This window comes from Ptiloglossa arizonensis, chromosome 11 (assembly GCF_051014685.1).
Source record: "Ptiloglossa arizonensis isolate GNS036 chromosome 11, iyPtiAriz1_principal, whole genome shotgun sequence".
In the NCBI taxonomy this organism is placed as follows: Eukaryota; Metazoa; Arthropoda; class Insecta; order Hymenoptera; family Colletidae; genus Ptiloglossa; species Ptiloglossa arizonensis.
In genome coordinates, this window is record NC_135058.1 from 5,824,533 (window position 1) to 5,845,939 (window position 21,407).

The 21,407-nt window shown below is 42.1% G+C and overlaps 1 protein-coding gene across 2 annotated transcripts in view; it reads left to right on the forward strand.

Moving 5' to 3' along the window:
- The window catches only part of LOC143152880 (ankyrin repeat and SAM domain-containing protein 1A), a 120,161-nt gene that overhangs the window by 39,833 nt on the left and 58,921 nt on the right, over positions 1 to 21,407 (forward strand). The window contains exons 8-11 of one of the 2 annotated variants that reach the window (XM_076323469.1): positions 295 to 513; positions 2,470 to 2,746; positions 5,854 to 6,537; positions 16,564 to 16,738. In XM_076323469.1, coding sequence (XP_076179584.1) covers positions 295 to 513; positions 2,470 to 2,746; positions 5,854 to 6,537; positions 16,564 to 16,738 — 1,355 coding nt within the window. The remainder of the gene's footprint in view (positions 1 to 294; positions 514 to 2,469; positions 2,747 to 5,853; positions 6,538 to 16,563; positions 16,739 to 21,407) is intronic. The other variant, XM_076323471.1, reaches the window with a different exon arrangement.

The following is a 21,407-nucleotide window of genomic DNA, read 5'->3' on the forward strand; positions in this document are numbered from 1 at the left end:
TAAGCTTTCTAATTCGTGAGTCAATAGTTCTTTGTAACGGCCACGTGCCAGTAGAATAGATAATATTTGCCGTGTCTATTTACCGGAGATACGAGACATTTGGAATGGAAAATCTCTCGCGTGCTTGTACAGTTTTCGTGTTAGACAGTATCGGAGACAATGCAGCGAGTTGTTTGGCGTTGACTTCGGCAACGAGCGCCGGGTCGCGTTGCTTCGCTTTCAGTATGCGACGGTAGATAAATCATTAGGCACCGCACTCGAATCTGACGACACTCGATGGATTGCGGATTTCAGTGAAGACGAGCAGATCGGGGAACCAGTGAACGGAGTACGGAGGACCCTCCAGCAGACAGAGGACTCCGACCCCAGTTCCGTCTTCGACAGCGTCTTTATGTCCATGTCCGACACTCTCAACTCGATAAATACTCTCGAAAGTTCCGATCAAACTCCCGACGACAAACCACAAAACACTACCACCAACAGAATAACGTTAGCACAACGCGACACCACACGGTAATGACATGCAAACATTCCGCCATTACGACGGTAGCGCTTTCGATTACGATGCATCGTGGCCATTTTGTCAAATCGTACGGAAGGAGGATTTTCAAGTCTCGTCGAAGACGAGTAGCTTCTTACTGGTTACTTATCGTTGTACGAGTGTTTGTAGTATAAATAGAGACGTGTTGCGATTGATGTTACTTCGGTACCGTTTGCGAACAGTCACAAGGTTGGAGTCAATGGGAGTATCGGAATCGGTATTGAAAATTGAAACTTGAAACTTGAAAATTTCATCGATAGTATTGACGAGTATTTTCTTCCTATTTTCGATTTAATAGAACACTGTACGTATATAGTAAGACTACTGTACGAGAATTAGAATATAAATGCAGTCAGGTTGCGATTGATACGATTTCGGTACCATTTATACAATGACCAAAATCGAATTTGATACGAACCAATAGCATGGATGAAAATTGAAAATTAGTAGTGGCCAAGGTGGTTGATTATGTATGTAAAATTTTGTACGTCGAGCTTTACGATCTTGGTCAAGTTTAACAGTGATGTATATCAGATTTGGAATTCAAGATAGAGGTTATCATTTTCTATCTACCAGAGGTAAGCAACGAAGTTACTCAATATCGGACTTAACATTGGTATTCGTGTCGATCGTAATACAAAAATGATCAGTCTCTATCTAAGCGCTTGGTAATTGAGATAGCGTTTATCAAGATGGCAATTTGTCTTAACACGAGTGGGCAGATACTCGGTACACGTACGATCGAGCTGGTGGAAACTGCGGAGAAGCTCGCAGTACTTCTATCGAGGTACATTTCTCGAAAGACTACGTCCTGCTGAAAGTGCATACATTCAGTTCGGTGCATCGTCGATTTGGAAAAAATTGGATCGCTCGGTGCAGTTAACCGGGACTAGTTAAAGTACTCGAAGAATGTTTGGACCTGACGGTTTATGAGCACAACGGAAAGGAATAATTAGCAGCAATTTCTGTAACCGAGTAAGTAAATTAAAAGTGTTCGTAACTCGAAAAGTTACAAGTCTCGTGTTCACACGAGAGAGACCATTTTCTATCCTCGAAACGAGTGAAACACACTCGTTAAGTTTCGCCACCTATTCCAGTTACACCCTGTAGTTTGATAACACGATAAATTTTCTTGATTGAACAGTCTATATCTATATGTATTTTATTCTATGCATTTGAATAGATTTTTGTAAAAAAGTGTTATTCTCAGGTTATCGAAGGAATTGCCACAGGAAGATTAAAGATTTAATTTTTACTTTTCATATAATACTATTTTGTACTATTCGTTATTACACCGCGTTTAAAAAGTTTCTTCATCCACGTTCGGTACACTGCAACCTGACTGTATACGCATAATCGCTCAAGATTTGTATTACTCGTAATACCGACATTAATCGCAACCTGTCTACACGCGTTAATAAATCTTGCGCGCGGATTGTGCAATCGTGACAAATCGGAGACACTTGTCGCTCGCGTGATGCGCGAGTGGAGAACAAAGTTGAAAAGATTCGTAGCAACAAACAAACGCACGATTAATTTGTACGACAGAAATGATCAAAGTATTAAACTTATTCCTTCCAATGGATTACTACATATTTTAATTTTGTTGCATGCCACTCGACGAAAAAAAAAAAAAAAGTACAACGAATGCAAGTACATGTTTCAGTCCCTATCCTATAGAAAACATCGAAGCATCAATTGCATCGTTGATTAACGCGTTGAATAGTTCGTGTAAAATTCGAAATCCATTCCGCGGTGCGTGTCGTCCTAAGCGCTACCACCGGACCACGCTGGCTAAAATTAGCGGCTGTACACATTATCGAAACTAAGAAAAAGAAAAGCAATAAAGGGAACAGGTTCGATCAAACAAGCTATTAGCGAGTTAATCGTGAATTGGTCCCGTTGAGACGTTCAGTTTGGTTGCGCAGGGGTTCCGACAGCGGATTGTACCAAACGCCACCGGTACCTCGAGGAACAATGGAGGGTAGCTTCGTGTCGGAGGATCTGTCCTTGACATTACCCACGGGATACGGGGGTGGCAGGGAGTCGGACCAATTGAGCGTTTCCTCGTCCTCGAGCGTCGGTGGACGGAGCCCACGGGACCGGCGTTGTTTGCCCAACGATTCCAGCGCCGCCGGGATTTACTTGCCAATGGCACCCTTGTCCAGTTCTCTCCACAGCCCCGCCTCTAACAATAAAGTCTCGGTAAGAATGAGTTCCCTTTACGATCAGATCCCTGACTCGACGAAGGGTCGCGCGAGCTCGCGAGAAGCGCGCTCCTTCGAAGCAAAATTTCAAACGAAATTCCATCGAACGATACCGATCAATTGCCGGCCACGCGTCACACCGATCGATTCGCGTTTACTTCGATTCGGATTCGATCACAATTTCCGGACACTTTGCTTGTTTTCCACGTTTTCGCACGCCGCGTTTTTCGAATCGGCGCGGAGACTCCCTCGTTAGTAGCGATGGGATCAAGTAACTCGCGAACGAGGTCCGTGAGTTGTTCGCGATACAGAAATAGGTAGTTCGAGGTAAATGAGACGCTTTTGTGAATATTTCGGGAAATGAAAGCACCTCCTGCTTTTGTGCGGTATTTTTATAGCCGGATTTCAGTAACACGGTTGTTCGAGAGTTGATCATTTTTTTTTATTTTTCGTTGCGTCTTGGCGAGAGTATTGTTGATGAATGGGCGAAGTTTTGCCGATGAAAACGAGCCCAAACACGGTCTACTTTAGATTACTTTTGATTATACTCTTTTTTTTTCGATTAATTTTGAGAAACAGCTGATTTTGAGTAAAAGTAAAAGTATTACGAATGTTGTCGTGTTTGGACTCATTTTCATCGGGAAAGTCTCGCCAGTCTATCGATAATACTGTCGCGAAGATCTGACGAAGAATATAGAAATTTTAATTTGTATTACATAAATATTAACACTGGTGGGAACGATTCCGTTACTTGAATCCGATGTAAAGAATTGTCGCTTGAAAGTGGGAATTGTACTGTTTGAAAGTTTTACGAGTATCTCGGTAGAAATTTTGATTTCTTTCAAATCATTTTCTGTTACTATCCGTGGAATCAATTACAGTAATCTGTATGTTTCATTTAACTACCTGAAGCAGCATCTGAAACAGTAAGATTAGAAAACAACCTCCTAACGGTGATCGTGTTACGAAACAGTACTATCATCTTCTATTTAGAAACGAACTAAATATACATAGTAAATCGATCATAATTTTTAAACAATTACCGTTGAAGAAGTTCAAACAATATTATAAGCATCAAGAGTAAATGTATCAAGACCTGTTGTATACAGAGTCGTTCGATTTTTTAAACGTCGAAATATTTATAAATGCATTTTCGTATTCTTGCAAGTACTCGTCCCGGTGCAACGAGTGAATCAATGTTTCTTGCGAGTGGTGTTCGAACGCCACGAGGTTGGAATTTGGGTATTAAAATTAGCTCGGATTCACGAGTACATATTGAACTTGATCCCATCCCTACTCGTTACTAAGATCACAATTTGTACGACGAACGTTTTGTTCTTACGTGTTCTCTTTTTCTCTCTCTTGCCGGAGATTGACTCTTTTTAGAACGATGAACTCTAGCGTATAACACGGCAATGAATCATCTCCGCGCCTTACAGTTCGTTAACGTGGACAAATTGATCGCGGGTTAATTGGCCCGGCATTCTGACGTCGGAGTACGCTTTTTCCTTCGAACGAGAAGGAGCTTCGTGAAAATGGCACGGGAATATTCGAGTATTAGCTTCTAAAGACACTTGTCCGACAATTAATCGCTACTTTTAGACGGACTTCGTTTTCTCGGAACCATTTTTTTTTTTCGCACAAAATACACTTGCTTCGATTTTCTTTATTAAAGTTCAACGTATCGCAATGATGCTGTGTACCTGTTCGTTCTCGACGGATAATCATTTACGAGTTAATCATTTATGAAGTATTATTTTTTTGCCATAATGGAAACGGATTTACTGTAAAGATCGATTTAATTTTTTACGGTTCAGCTTTTCCAGCGAGGTTTTACCAACGTTCACCATAATATTACAGGGTGGTTTTGATTCAATCGAACACTTTTCAATATTTCAATTAATTTAATCAATTTTATAAATTCTATATTTTCGAAAGTGTTCAGTATTTTTTTGTCACTCGGTACTTGTAGATTTTTCGTGTTGGCATTTTGGTAATACAAGAACGACCGTGCAATTTATTTATTATTATTCTTTTCTTATCAGACTATTGCATAGTACGGACAGTAAAGGATCAAAGCAATCGGCTATTTTCTGTCAGCTTGTATAATTCATAGTTTGCAAAAACCATTTAATTTTCTTCGAACAGACGAATCATTAAGTTTAACGAAGTCACGCTTGTATAATAGTTAATATTTTACGATCGATTCCGTTTGTCGTGTCCTTTTAGAAAAGCGTTCAAAGGTTTCGTAAATATTGCAATTACAATGGATGCAAATTTAACCGACTGTCCAAGGATGTTGATGAATTATCTCCAGCATAGTGTTTAGCTACTTTACAGCTCTATATTTAATCTCTTCTCGCAAATTAACAGACACACCCCTATGTAAAATGGCCGTGAACATTCAGTTAAATTTGCACCTATTGCAGTTCCATTATAGAGCTAATGATGTATGTATTCACAAAGAGAGAACCAGAAGTGAAAACGAGTTTTTTTCTACCACATACCTGAAATAGTAAGATTCGATAATCCGTTTAAAAAACAGCTTCCTTTTAACCATATACAACCACTCACTTTTTAATGAAATAAGATTAAAACTAACAATGTTCGAATCCTTAAGTAAAACAATAATATAGATTTATAAATCTAAATAAAAGAAACAAAAATGTCTTACACAATTTTTTTTTAAACGAATACTTACACCTGAAAATAAACGAGAGCGCGAACATGAAAATAAAATATTGTTATATTCAGCTATTAATATATATTCAAAAGAAAACTGATTCCGAACTTGTTCGCTTCTATCGGTCACTACCATTCTGTTCTCGATATAACACCGAGAGGAGGAATGTCCATCCTCCACTTTAAAAACACACCGAAAGCTGTATTCTAATCGCATCGTGCAACGTGGCTCGTTAAGAAACGTCCTTTTTCACTTTTGTTTCTCTCGAAAGCGTACGTGTCGATACCGAAACACTGTTCGAAGAATACGCGAGCAAGTGTACCCGGAACACCGTCGACTGTAAATACCAACCGTGGAAAAAGCCGAGCGAGCGCGAAGGTCTCGAATATCTGGTTGAAGTTGTTTTGTTTTTCGCGTTACAGCCAACGCCGCCGAAAAAACCGCCCAGACGCAACCTGTCCGTGTCGCCGACGCATCTGCAGACCCAGATGTCCTTGTCGGCGGATTGCTCGCTAGGGCCGAGCAACTACGAGTACTTGTTCATGGCGCGGAGCGGTGCCCGTAGCCACATCGATCTCGAGCAGCTACAAAAACGTTGGGAACAATTGCGTTACGTGATGAGGAGCATGGACCAATACGTCGAGATGAAGTCCCATGTGCCGGACGGGGAGGAGAAACGGGACGCGAACGTTGAACCAGTCGCGATCACGTCCATCTACGAGAACCGACCGATCAAGACGTTGAATCCTCGACGAAAGCTACGCCGGCAGGCTTACGAGAGTTACGAGTCGAGGACCAGCCCGTACGCGGACAAATCGCCGTGCAGCGAGATCGACTCGATCGTCCAGGAGCAAACCTTCGTCTCGAACGCGTTCCTCACGCTGAAGTCATCCCAGGAGAGCCTCCTGGACGAGAAACGCGACACGAACGACGAACACTCGGCCACCGAGGGCCGCGAGGCGACGGACAAGCGCCTGAAACGAGTACAAATGATGCTACCGACCAGCCCCACGCACTACGTTCAACCACCGACCCCCGATCATCCACCGCCCTCGGCGATGCAAGCGGAGAAGTCGATCCACGAGCGGATTCGTCCATTGAGCCAGGTAAGTTTCTAGAGATTTGCGAACACGCGGTTCGTACCTTTGACTTTCGTACCGTTGACTTTTGATTTTTATATCGAATAGTCAGAGGTGTGTTTGCGACCGTTTGACCCGGAGTATCGCTTTGAAAACGGTAGCAATTGGGGTTAACCCCTCGAAAGGCAGATGGGTGTACCCCTGTTGTGGAAAACGTAGATGTTCGAGTCGCGTCTTCCCTAGACCTGGACAGAGTATATAAAGTGGTGTAATTGAGGTGGACAGAGAAGAACAAGTAGGTATATTTTTAGCCTAGAATTCGCGAACGTACAAGGTTGCGCATGTGCGTATTGGTACTCTGGATAGTTCATGTTACGCGTTCTTGGTAAAGTTCAACCTCTCTGGTAGACACTTTTCGTAGTATTTTTGGCGTCCGATGGTTCGGGGTATTGTATGCTTTACCTGGACTCCGAAGAGGCGTAGGTTGAAAACAAGGCAATTGGGGCAAACTCCTAGGGAGGATGCCAAACAACCACATAGCTGGAGAGAAGTTTACGAGCGCGCGGGGACAGGTTAGGTCTGTCTCGCTACGTTTAAACGACACTGTAGATACGTATCAAAAGCGATCGTTGTGGATACGACGTAGGAGGTAAGGACTCGCTTTGGTCCATTGACGATCTTCTATCCTACGGTACGATCTTTGTGTTTCAACTTCCATGTTAAGTCCTAGTAAGTGCGTCGTTGCTAGTCCTGGAAGGATCTCTCCAGCGACGTTGGGTAAACTGCTACCGTGGAAGATAGATCGGTTGTCAAGATGGCGCTCGTGTACGTGCAAGTTGCGTGTACAAGGACACGAAAACTATTAACTAAATCGGTACGTCTCTGTCTCGTGTCCATCTGTGCGATCTTAAAGAATAGATGCAGACCTATCTATCATTTATCTGTATCGATAAATCGTGATACAGATTTTGATTCGTTCAGATCCTGATACACCCTTTCTGTTCCAACTTTTGCGTTAGTATCTGACGATTACATACATTGTACATACTCCTTGGTCCCGAAAAGTCTATCACTTGAACAGAACGACTTTTGACGCAAACCGTGAAAGACCTAATGAACTATTACAGCTCATCGTACTTAGGAGAGAATTCATCGACCGTTTAAACATCCCCAACTTCGCGAAACTTCGAGTTCATTGCCATCCATCGATCCAATCGATTCTTTCTTTCGTCGAAGCGAACAATCCGAACAACTACCCGACTACCCGAAACGATTGTCAAGGTTCCAGGTACCTCGAACGCGGGAGTACCACCGTTCATTGGACACCCTGACAATCCCGACGAAAGATTCCCCTGCTGGATCACCGATTCGAGACACGGCAACGCCGAATCGCGTTTCTGCCGCGACACAGCCGAACGACGCTGTCAGCGACGGGACATTAGCTTTCCAATCGCATCCCGGAGTCTCACAGGGTACACGATCGGAGTTCCGTATCTGGTCTTAAGCGACCGACACACGGAGGCGTCTCCGTGATTCGTCACACGCTACTATTCATCGGAGCGTGCGAAGCGGGCGTTCAATTTTGCATCCTCGGCTGCTTCTTAGGATTCGCGCGTGCACGCGTGTGTCTGCGTCTAGGAGGAACGCGCGAGCGCGCGTCATCATCCGTGTCACGTAGCCGAGTCGTCAAACGATAGTGGCTTACACGTCGAGTGGCTAAAGTACTGGCCTGGAATGTTCATTTCGGAAGCGGTGGCGCGTCGAGAAACGTTTATCGTGCGCGGAGATCGGGGTCCGGGCTCGTCATCGGTGGCCTGGACGAGCTTCTTGCGGAAGAAACGCGCGACACGGTTGCGGACGATGCCTCGGTGGTGGTTCAAGCTTGACCCGAAAGCTTGGACAGTAGATAAGCAGTCGGTGGGACGCCTTAGCAGGTTGCGTTTAATATACAAGCCGTGTTTGATCTGTGATGCGATTTGCAAGGAGCCTCGCAGCCGTCTCTCTCGGTTCTGGCCTCGTCGCCTGTATCGCTCGTTTCCCGCCGTTTGCCGCGTCATCCTGTGATCATTCTGCTGTGAGACCGACTACGTTCGCTTCCCATCCACTACGAATGGATATCCATAACATACGCAGCGCGGGGGCTTCTATTTCTCCTATATCTATCTTCTCTCCTCTTTATCCGTTTCATGACTCTCTCTCCCCATCTCTATCTCTCTCTATGTCTATCTCTGTCTATCTTTCTCCGTCGCGGCGCATCCTTCTCCATCTTCCACTCATCCTACAGTTCTCTCCAGCTCTTGCTACTTCCTTCCCGTTGGCTGCTATATGCGTTCGCAATCCGTGTCTTTCAGCGGTTATACACGCTTCACAAAATATCACACAGTGAATATATCCTTCAAGCGAGAAGTTGGATGACGGCAAGAGGCTTTCGGCAACGTGTGTGCACGCGTGTACGTGTTTCTACGTGTACGTGTGGGAGCGCAGCCGCTTCGGGGAACGCGTCGCGAGGCTTCTTCGGTTGGATCGAGTAGTTAGTGCCGTCAGATTTACGGATCCCGAGATACGATATCGCGTATGCTGTTTGGGAGACTTTGACCTTTGTATACTCGCTCAGACGCTTTCGTATTTTCTGGATCGTGGCACACGGGGACAGAGCTACGATTCTCAAGGTATATTTTGCGCGAATCGTGTAAACGAGAGGATCGTTTCGATGGGTATCGATGTTTTATTTTATTTTATTTTTTTTTCATCCCCTCTCTCTCTCTCTCGAGGGAAGAACGTTCTTCAGCGTTTCCTGTAAACGAAGGAGAACGACACCAATTTCGTCGAATGGTCCTCTGTGCGCGAGTGTACAGGGTGTCGCGTTCGAGTTGGCGCAGTGAAACATCTTGTAGATAATTAATTTAAAGACAAAGCTGGAGTATATCTTTCATGATTTTCAGAGAGGATTCGAACGGTGCTTAATGCGTGAACGTTCTCGAGATTTCTCTCTGAATACTTATTAAGACCATTATGATTCATCTTTCATATTTTCTAGAGATATATCTCGTCATTGAGGTAAACTTACAAGAAATGATCTGACCATGTTGGATCGAACAACCTCGTCGGTCGAAGAATTCGAGAAACAAGTCTTTATTAATCTGTATTTAAAGAAAAAATTTTCAGACAGAAACATTTGTCGGATAGAATAGAATTTTGAAATAGAAGGTATAAGTTTCTGGTAAATAAACGAATGAAATGACCTTGAAAACACTCACGCATTAAAAAACTAGAAACACCGTTTGAACGTTCTTTAAAAATTACGAGAGACACGTTCGATCTTTCTTTTTTTTTTTTTTTAATTGTCTACGTGATATTTCGTCGGGTGAACTTAAATGGGACACCCTTTATACATAGATCCGGCAATCTGGCGGGACGGTAATTGGCAAGTCACAGGGTCGCGACTGGCGATAACGAGTCAACCTCCATTTCGATTGAAGCTCGTAAATCTCATCAACGGGGACGAGATACCGCCGATATTTCGGCACAATTTAGTCATCTCCTCGAACGTTGCGACAAAGGCCCCGCTTAAGCGACACGGCTCGCGAATTGTTTGCTGCCCGAAACCCCCGTATAATCTCCATCAAATTTCTGTTAACCACTCGACGACAGATGATGCGTTTTACCGATCTGGAAAAAATTGTACGTATCGATCAATCGTTGTTCACTTTTAGAAATTTTTTCTTATCGACGTTATTTGCTTCGAAGATGCAAAATTCGCGTGTCGATGAAAACCAAGAAGGTAATCCTTCGATGCAATTTTGTTGTTCCTCATTTTCGTCTCGTTTCGAACCATAGAATCTCCCTGACTCCATTGGTACCACGGATTTTGGCTCGCGGTGTAGATAGAGAGGATAACTGTTGGGGAACAAACTGAAGAAAATATGCAGTATCAAAAATCGAAGCTCGATTTTTCGTTCGACTCTCTGTATGAAATTGTTAAAAAAAAAAAATGAAAATTTTCGCGAAAACTCGATAGCGAATTTTACTTCTGCAAACTGCCAGCAGAATAAATTGATCTATCAGTTCATTGAATCGGAATTCGCATCCTATCCTTGATTTGCTCTGCCCAACTAAGCAAAATTTTGCAAACGTGCGAAATATTCGATCTGTGCTATGTCAGATTTTGAAATAATATCGAAGGGAGGTTTTTATATTAATATTTATATCGGATGGATAGGTGTGCACCTCTTCCAGTATTATTCTATCAGTATGCTCTATTGCACAGTCCTCTGGAATATCGCGTTACCCGCGAGATGACCTAATGCCTCGTTAACTGTCGCAATTTCTACCTCGGTAGCTGTCACGTGGTTATACCACGGCTTAACCGTGTCTTCCTTGGTTTCACTGCTTCGTCGCTGTTCAACCGTATCTTACTCGTTCTCTTCGTGTCTGACGTATTCAAAGGTTAATTAGCTGTTTATTCATAAAGCCATTGTTTCACCGATAACAACACTGGGCTATAGACGTAACGATTAGTTGTACGATGCACTTGGTTGCAACGAGAGTCGTATTTCCATCCAACACTGATGTTCAGAGATTGTGAAATCATCGTTTAGAATACACCAATAAAAATTGTATAAATTATCGTAATTTATCGATAAATCGTTACGTTTACGACAGAATTTTATCAAGACACGTGACAGAGGTCGATTTTACAAGGTTCGCGCGTTTGCAAAGCTGTGTTAATCGTATTCCACGTTCGACAAGTGGAATTGTGGCTTAAAAGCGCTCAGCTTCCGAAACACACCTCGCTAACTGTCTTACCTCGATCCCCGGTCTTAGTCTTGGGTATTATTGCGTTTAGGACGATTACGGGCACCATCTTCCTTGATCTAATTCCCTAGATGGTCGTCGTCTATATTACATCGAAATGAAATTGAACGAATAGTTACAGATGATACAGTTTTTACTCATTTATCAAAAATTCGATCAGAGATCATCGAATCCCCCTCTCTTGCTCCAATATTTCGGTCGATCGTCGTTTCTATCGAATCAAAATTTAATTAAACGAACGTTGGAACGATCGAAAGCGTTGCATAGAATTTTTACAAATAATTTTAAAAAAATCTTCACCCCCCTTCCTTACTCCAATATTGTAGACGCTGTCTTCGATCTATATCGAATAAAAATCTAATCGAACACCAATGAAACGATCGAAAGAGTTAGATAGAATTTTTACAAATAATAAAAAAAAATTCTCCATCCCCTTTCCTTACTCTAATATTTCAGAGACTGTCCTCAGTCTATATCGAATAAAAATCTAATTAAACGAACGATGAAACGATCGAAAGCGTTGCATAGAATTTTTACAAATAATTAAACAAAGAATGTCCATCCCCCTCCCTTACTCTACTATTTCACTCTCTTCGATCTCCATCGAATAAAAATCTAATCGAACACCAATGAAACGATGGAAAGCATCGCCCAGAATTTTTACAAATAATTTAACAAAAAATCTCTATTTCTCTCCCTTACTCTTACATTTCACTGTCTTCGATCTACATCGAATAAAAATCTAATCGAATACCATTGAAACGATCGAAAGCATCACCCAGAATTTTTACAAATAATTCAACAAAGAATGTCCATCCCTCTCCCTTACTCTACTATTTCACTCTCTTCGATCTACATCGACTAAAAATCTAATCGTACACCGATGAAACGATGGAAAGCATCGGCCAGAATTTGTCGAATTTTTATGAAAAATTCCGAGGCAACGCGGTCTCGGTATCCACGGCAAACGAACCGTCGTCGTTTCAGCGATCGTTCGTCGGTTCGGCTGGCATCGCCGCAAATCGCGAAAGGCGAAGAGCGTCAGATGCGATTCGATGACAGGATCAAGGGGGGTATCGTGGAAAATCCAGTAGGATTGAGGGAAAAGAGGAAGCGGAGCTGCACGAGGCAGCGAGAAGCCGTGAGAGTAAGGACGAGAAGACGTAGGAGGGGAAGTGGGAGGGGAAGGCTCGGGGGATGGAACTGCTCACGGATGGTTGCTTCACACCCGTCAACTTCCGCGGATCCAGCAGAGCGGCAGAATGCAAGACGCCGACACCCTTTGAATAATGAAGCCCTCGGCTTCTATGTCTGTCTGACTTCTCCTCGTGAACGCTCGGTCTCCTTGCCGCGCCGCGGAGAAACCTACGAATTTGTAGTGACGGTTTCCGGCTATACGTAGACAAGATGCGATAGACTGGGAGAAAGAGAGGGTGAGATAGCTGACGAGTTCCTAGCGTCAAATTTTAATTGCGTTACGACCATTCGCAACGCGACGGAATCTTATCTCTCTTCCGTTAAGGTTCGCGTCTTGCGATGGAGAACACTGGTATCGGTGACGGACACCCTTTTCCAACGGAATGTCATTCTTTTCTCGTACAATCCTTGATAGATATCGAGACATTTGAAGATCGAGCTGATGGAGATTCAGTTTTGTACGTAGGTCGCACAGAGTGTACAAATTTTGGAAATATAGAGTGGTAGTGACAGAGTTAAAAAATGGAGGAGGTATTTAGTTGTGACGGACACCCTTTTCCAAGGGAATGTCATTCTTTTCTCGTACGATCCTTGATAGATATTAAGACATTTGAAGATCGAGCTGATGGAGATTCAGTTTTGTACGTAGGTCGCACAGAGCGTACAAATTTTGGAAATATAGAGTGGTAGTGACAGAGATTAAAAAAAGAAGGAGAGGTTTAGTTGTGACGGGCACCCTGTTCCAAGGAAATGTCATTCTTTACTTGTACCATCCTTGATAGATATCGAGACATTTTGTTCTTTATCAAGGTGATGGAGATAGATTTTTGTACGTAGGTCGCACAGAGTGTACAAATTTTGGAAATATAGAGTGGTAGTGACAGAGATTAAAAAAAGAAGGAGAGGTTTAGTTGTGACGGACACCCTTTTCCAAAGGAATGTCATTGTTTTTTCGTACAATACTTGATGGATATCGAGACATTTGAAGATCGAGCTGATGGAGATTCAGTTTTGTACGTAGGTCGCACAGAGTGTACAAATTTTGGAAATATAGAGTGGTAGTGACAGAGATTAAAAAAAGAAGGAGAGATTTAGTTGTGAGTTTACGAAGTATCTTCAGGGATTCGAAGTCCTAGAATAGGCAAAATTTAGCGAATTATTATTTCACAACCTACCCCCTTTGTTATTGGTTCGACCGTCTACTGTTACCACAATATTATCGTAACGATGTTCAGGGAAAACAAGAAAAATCACTTGTATATACAAAGTTTGGTGTTCCAATGATCTTGTTTGGCGATGAATACCATTTTCTCAAGGAAAGGTGATGTTTTCTCCCATGATTCCGTGTTAAATGTCGAGATAAAGATTCATTATTGTACGCAAATCGTACAACGCGTACAAATTATGGAGATATAGAGTGGTGAACAACGCTAGCGAAAGATAATAAGAAAGAAAAAGAAAAGAAAAGATTTGTTTGTGAATTTAACATATTTTTAAGTATTCTAAGGGGTGGTCGTGAGCTTTAGGTAAATTATATTCAAATTTTGGTTTTTGGACGATACCCAACTTCTGGTAGCTAGATCTAGTTTAGATTTATAAAAAAACACCATGAATATTGGTGCGTTTCTCGAGGGTCCTCAGATAACATTCAAATTTATATTTCGATTTATATATCATCCAAATATAATATTTATATATATATTTATAAAAAATAAGACCAGATCGTTGATGTTTCTATGCGTCTCAAACATGGTCACTTTGGTCCAATTTTCTTCTATCACGTCAAAGTATGCAAGAATATTCGATCGTAAATCATTTAAATTTACTTACAAGACACATTTCCGTTATTCACTTTTCTTTCATTTAACTCTATTCAACGACTTTATTCTTACATTTATAATACGTTCGCGAAGACAAGAAGAAGCAAGGTGAATAAGAAAAATTTAGCGAATTATTATTTTACAACCTACCCCTTTGTTATCGGTTCAACCGTCTATCTTTACCACAATATTATCGTAACGATGTTCAGGGAAAATAAGAAAAATTACTCTCAATTAACGATCTTCGTTCTCTGTCTTACCAGCTCGGAATTATACATTTTCAAGCGCTGGGCGTTTTGCGTTATTAACTTCAGGGTCTAATATCCGTTAAGAAAAATTCGATTCGTGCGACGAACGATAACGTGCGAGGCATTTTCGATGGATGCGGTAAATTGAAATTTTAATATCGCCACGCGTGACGCACTCGAAATTGCGAATCGAAAGTTGGGACAGGTATTTTTCGCTCGGGATTTGTTTGCCCGACCTATGTTTTATACAGTTTATTTTATATAATCGTATCAAGTGATCGGTTCCAATAGATTTTTATCGAGTTGGTAGCGCGTTTATTTGCCTTCCGCGTGGACGTTTTCGCTCGGCGAACGGAAGAACGAATTTCTGTGCCGCTTGTAAACGCTATCGCGCGAAATGTCATTTCTGATCAGTTTTTCGGTAATTCGTGAACGTATTACCGTTGGAAAATCAATGATGAAAATTCGGGATTTTCGAAGAAGCGGCGCGAAAATTGTTATTCGAATTTGCACGATATCCAGGCTAAGTTTCTGCGGTTAATTCGCTTGAATTTTAATCGTTGAGTTTAATACGATTCAACGCGGAGATTCGATGCAAATATTTGCGTATCGGCAGGCGTAGTATCAGTTCGGAAAATTTTACCTTCCGTGCCCGAGTTCCAGCTTATTCGTTAATATTAGAAAATACCGTTCGATTGGTTACCGTATTTTAACTTCCGTAGAGTGTCCAGAAACGCTACAATCGATACTGTGCAATCGTTAATGTGAAAAATACAGGTTGGCGAAACCAACATCAAAATACAACCTTGTACGCGATTGGTTAACGTCGAACGTTAACGGATTAAACGTCAGGAAAATTGTTGAAAATGTTTTCAAAGAACTACCCTGACTCACTTGTACTCCATTCGTTGCGCAAAATATAAACGATAATCAAGCCCAGAATTAAATTTGCTTCGTTGCGTCGACAGGAAATATTAGGCCTCCTTCGTTCGTAACAAAGAAAACTATTCAAATTATAATAAATAAAAGAACACGATCTCTATGATTCATGGTACTAACCACTCTTGGACGACTATCTAGATTTCACAGCGCGTGTAGCCACTACTCATGAGTCGAAATAAAAATGACTCAATTATTAACGAACAAAGAAATTTCTTACAAATGGACAAAGAAATTTCTTAAGACAATCGGTCCAATCTTAAACATTTACTCCAATCTAAAGTACATTTCATCGTTGAGAGAATCGATAATAGGAACAACCCCTATACCGAATTCATTTCACAATAATTACGAGATTTATTTTCTATCGATCGTACTTCGTATAAACGTACGCAAAAATCAAAACAATACAAAGTTACTACAGAATTGTCTACAAAAATCCAGAAGTTCACTAACCTTTCCTCTAACACGATCGGTCTGGATATCGTTGCACGCGTTCGGGTATACTCCAAAGCATCGGTAGAAAAATTAAACCATACTCCGGTGGATCGGTAAAAAAAATGAAACTAAATTCCAGTGAATCGATAAGAAAATGATACCACACTCCGAGTAAATCGAAACGTTAAACTTCGTTTCGCCGAAGAGGATCCGAACAAATCGAACTGCAACGTACGTACTCGCCTCGATGACACTCGAACTTCGATGTCCAAAAATATTCCAAGGGACATTGAAAACTATATTCTCGTAAACATTGTATCGAACGATTTTTCTACGTCTCTCGTGAAACTGTTTTTCGTTGACAAAATGTGTTAATAGATGTGAAACACAAAATGTGTTAACAGATGTGAAACACAAAATGTGTAAACAGATGTGAAACACAAAATGTGAAAAACAGATGTGTTTCGTTCACAAAATGGACACGAATATCCCGTAATACGGGGGCGCGTATCGAGTCGCGTAGAGTTAGATGCACCACCTTCGTCTCGTCTTCAGAAGCTTTCGAAAAAACCGTACTTGCGTTTACGTGCCGGCAGGTATACAAACGGAGGTCCCGCGACATGGAAACGGAAACCGACGAGGATTTATTGCAGTTTCCGGCCGGTGGCTCCCTGGACGCGTCCAGCGGCTCGTTGTCGAGCGTCTCTCTGTCGGACAAGAGCATGTCGACGGACAACGTCGAGGAATACTTCGGGGACGTGCCGTTCGCAGGTAAACAGCAACGCACGCTTGGCTGCACCGCATGACTCTTCTTTCTGCCCACGTGTAAATGCATAATCGTTGTGTTACGTCTTTGTTTTTTCTTGATTTTGACCGTCTGCCTGACGACGATCACCGGGTGAAGAACGAGCTCCGGGAATAAAACAGTGAGAGAGAAAAGAAAAAGAAAAAGAAAAAAAAAGAAAGAAAAGAACAAAAGTTACATACGTAAGAAAGACACTGCGTGTATGTGTAATCGGATGCGTTTGTTGTTTTCACGTCGGGTTACTGCTCACGAGGAATCTCGTTTCGTAATCGGGGTAATCATTTTTCATTCCGATCGATCGAACTGCGACGGATTCTTTCCTCCCGCGTAACGAATCGAGTGTCAGGGTAAAGTTTGTCTCGCGGTGTTATTGTTTGATCGCGTTGGTTGTTCGATTGTGTTCACGTCTGCGTTCTCGTTCTCCTTGGTTGGTGCAATTCGTTGATCTCGAGCAAGCGGGGCTTCGACGGGCGACGTTTCACCACGATCCCGGAAGGTTCGATCTTTGAGAAACGCGTCGGTGATCGTGGAAACGATCCTTCGATCATGTTTGCCACGTTGTTACCGGTATGATGTTAGAGTGTATAGACATTTATAAATTTTACAAGTAGATCACTCTTTTCAGATCTCTTTTACGTAGACTAGTTTCAATCGTTTCGATTCAGATCTTTTACTTAGACCTCTTATGATAATTTTTTCAGATTTGTTGACTTTCATCTGTTTCAATAAGTTTTCTCAGATTTTATACTTAGATCTCTCGCGATCATTTTGCTCAAATTTATACCTAGACTACTCTCGATAGTTTTTCTAGATTTTTTACGTAGATTTGTATAATTACTTGCATAAGTAATGGCACAATTGATCAAAGTTTTGGATATTCGTTTTAGTGTGTTGCAACTTGGATTGTTCCTCGATAGGTTTTCTTTTCGTAAAACTCTCTGTGAATCTTTTTGTTCCTATTCTAAGAAATTCTTTCTGTTTCTACGAAGGCCATATCGGCCATCTTGAGCGAGTGTGTAACTCTCTTTGACATTGATAAATCATCTTTTTTATATATTTCTCATTACACATATTTCTGTGTAAAGTTTTGGACTCTTGAATGTTGTAAAGGTAGCCATCTTGGAATCGACTTAAAACGCATTATAAATTGCACAAAACTATCCAGTTCTGAGTAGTGGTTGTACCAAGTAAAGTAGAAAGTATTTCTTTCGTTCGTATAAATATTTCTTACAATGAACATTGTACATTTTCATTTCCCGTGTACTTATTTCTCGTTGCAACGAATGAAGCGATTCGCTCGTATTCTAACACTTTACGAAACGTTGAACTAATATTTCTGTTTCCACGTTATTTGCGACTGCTCGGATATACAGTGGCGCTATTCTGTCTATCGAAGTGTTATAGTACACCGTGAAAAGGAGATTTGTACACGTGGAAAGATATCGAACGCAAACATTTTCAAGTAACGCTGTTGAAACGTTCCCGCACAAGGCGAATCGATCGTTTAAATGTAGGGTTTAGTAGTAGAATCGTCTGTAAAAATTCTCTTAGAAGTAGAAGTTGTGTTCGTGAGTTGATGCTTTCTTGTAAAAAAGTCATTTACAATACGAATCTGTTGATTCTCGGACGTATACGGTATTACCTCGCTAATTGGTCAAATTCTTCCCCCGGTAATTGAACCAGTCTCCACTGTTGCTCTGTCTCGTTCGCTCTCGGTGTATCCTAATCCCTCTCCTCGTCACATGTTACGCACAAAGTTTTATTTCTCTCAAAAACAATCACTAGTTTCCCTTTGTAAGTAAACACGACTAAGATCATCCAGCGTGGTAGTACCGTATATTAAGATTTCTGTGTTCCTTCTAGTAAGTGTTGTCAGTCAATTAGATTCGTATCTTAGATGCTTCTCGAACACTTTACATAAATATCACCATCATCGACGAGTCGTATTAATATCAGTGACCACCACTGACAATATCCTCCCTCAGCTAAAGTCTCCAAACATTGATCGAACCTTCCGGAACTTACTTTAAACAAAGCAAATGAATTTGAGAATAAACAGTGAGGGTAGGTGGGCGAAGCCACGGAACAGGGTATGCAACGAACCACGTACAGTATTCTCCGGATAACCGAAGTAATTTCTCACCGGATAACCGAAACGGAATCGTCCACGTCGTTGTTCATATTTAGTACTTACAACACTCTACCGTCGGGTCTGAAACTTCTAATTCGGCATTCGTCGAGCCTCCGCGATGAAAATTATAATTTTTTCATAGCCGTTATATCTCTGCTATTATCAACGAAAGTGTTCCCCATTGAAAATGAGTCCAAACGCGACCTTATTCGGACTACTTTTAATTACGCGTTCGAAGAAGTTCGAAAATTTTCTCATTCTCACGAAGAGAACCTAAAATAAAAACGGAGAACTATTATAAAAAAACATAGAAAACGTAATTTCGTCACACGAATACGCTTCGAATTATTATTCACCGAGCGCGTGTAATGCGAGACTCGCTCGCTGTCGCTCTGTCTCTCTCGCTCTCGTTGCGTTCCTTTCACTTCGGCCGGTAGCCGCGCGTGGCTCGTTACGACCAGAGCCGAGTAATCCCGATTCTCGCAACGAAGACTCGATCTTCTCGAGTAACCGAGCCGCGAATCCTGTTTTTCTCGGTTATCCGGAGAACACTGTATTCGGTGCGTGGTGGATGTTTAAGTTGACCGCAACCGTACGTGTTTTAATGTCAGGATCCTGGAAAAATGGGATCCAGTGGGACTGCTAGACCCCCGGGGCCACTAGGTTCGCCGTTCCTTTAATTTCCACGTCAGGACGAATGCATCGAGCGAAGAATGCGCTAATAAAATCCGTCGGCGCCGGATCCTTCGATTTTCGCTAACGTGCGATGCAAGCGGAATCCTGTTTGCGGAAAGAGCTAACTGTCGGTGCTCGGGGTGCTCCGTTCACCGTTAACGCCAGTTTCACGTTTGTCAGGGTAGAGAGTGTTTTCGTGGTAATTTCCGGAAGCTGTCCTCCTCTTTCCGCTCGTCGTCCGGGGAGGAAAGTGACGCGATCGACGGATCAGAGTCGGGACACCTTTCTGCGTATGCTACGTACGATTAGAGATCGAATAGTTCCTTAGGTTATCGACTACCCTAGTTCGTTAACTGTGATGTGTATATGTACACACACGCACATACGCTCACGCACATAAAAACACACACACATACACACGTGTATAGAAGAGTGTTTGAAAGAGGATTCAAGAATTTTCGAGGCACGATGACCGATATAAATTTTCATTGGTTACCGATTTTTTTTATTTTTTTTTTTGGAGAACTCTATGGATCAACTATGACCCGAATGAGATTCGTATTGTTAGCAACGGCTCCGCTACAACTCGTGAGATCGCGAAGGATCGTTACTATTCTTCGTTTCGTTCGATTCTTGCCCGCCAATCGGGATCCGATTACCATCGATCGAGTGTTACCGGTTGATCGTGTATTATGTTTACCTTCGTCCCGGTAAAGTGTGTTCTGTGTGCCGTCCTATTAATAAGCTGCTTAGGCTACTGAAACAGGAAATTGCTTCTCGCTTCGACAGAGTTGATTCGTAGATCCGAGGAACGACAGTCGCTGTTATTTATCGGTGTGTCTGTTGATTATAGCTCGGTGGTTATTAAGAAGAAAGGATAACTTGTTGCGTAACCGAGGACACTCGCACGTCACGTCCTTTCTTTTAAAGATTTGCCAACCGAGAGACGTTGCGAAAGAAAGGACGTAGTAGTACGTCAAGGGACACCGACTTTTACACCAGCTATCAACGTAGCACGTTCTCGGGTTCTCCAACGAGTTACACGATCGAACGCGTAGCACTACGTTAAAAACTCGAATTCAGTTTTCGGAGAAACGTAGTAGTACGTTGTCAGGTATCGACACGTGTAGGGTAAAACACGTAGCTGTGCGTCGAAGACTCGAGTTTTAATTTTCGAGGTACGTAGTAGTACGTTAATCGACTTACATACTGAGAACGTAGTACTACGTGACGGGTTCCAAAAGTTGCGTACATTAAAACACGTAGCACTACCAAAGTTCAATTTTGTTTAATCGATTTACTTCAGGGGTCTTTAATATTTACAATCGCTGAACGTAGTACTACGTTAACGACAACATTAAGCAAAACACGTAGCCTTGGAAACGTAGCGGTACGTGAACTGATTCCATTTCTCTTCCTTTGTACCAAGTACCGTACAGATTAATTTCGCAACGTAATACTACGTTAAGGACTCTCGACTTCTATAAACTATAACACGTAGTACTACGTCACTCGACTTTACCTTTCGAAGAGACAGCAACGGTTGCTACGTTAGTTAAAAACGTAGTATCGCGACAATGACTCTCGATCTTCTACAGAAAGGACGTAGTACTACGTCGACGATTCACAAGGTAACGATACATCGATGAAACACAAATCGAGCTTCCAAAAGAACGTAGTGCTACGTTACCGGTCGCGATAAACCGCTCATTTTGAGCGCATCGTTACACGCACCCGAATTCTTGAATCTCGTCCTTTATCAACACCCTATATATACGAATCGTCGTGCGTATAGTGTACATGATATCTGTATAGAAACTCACGTAAGA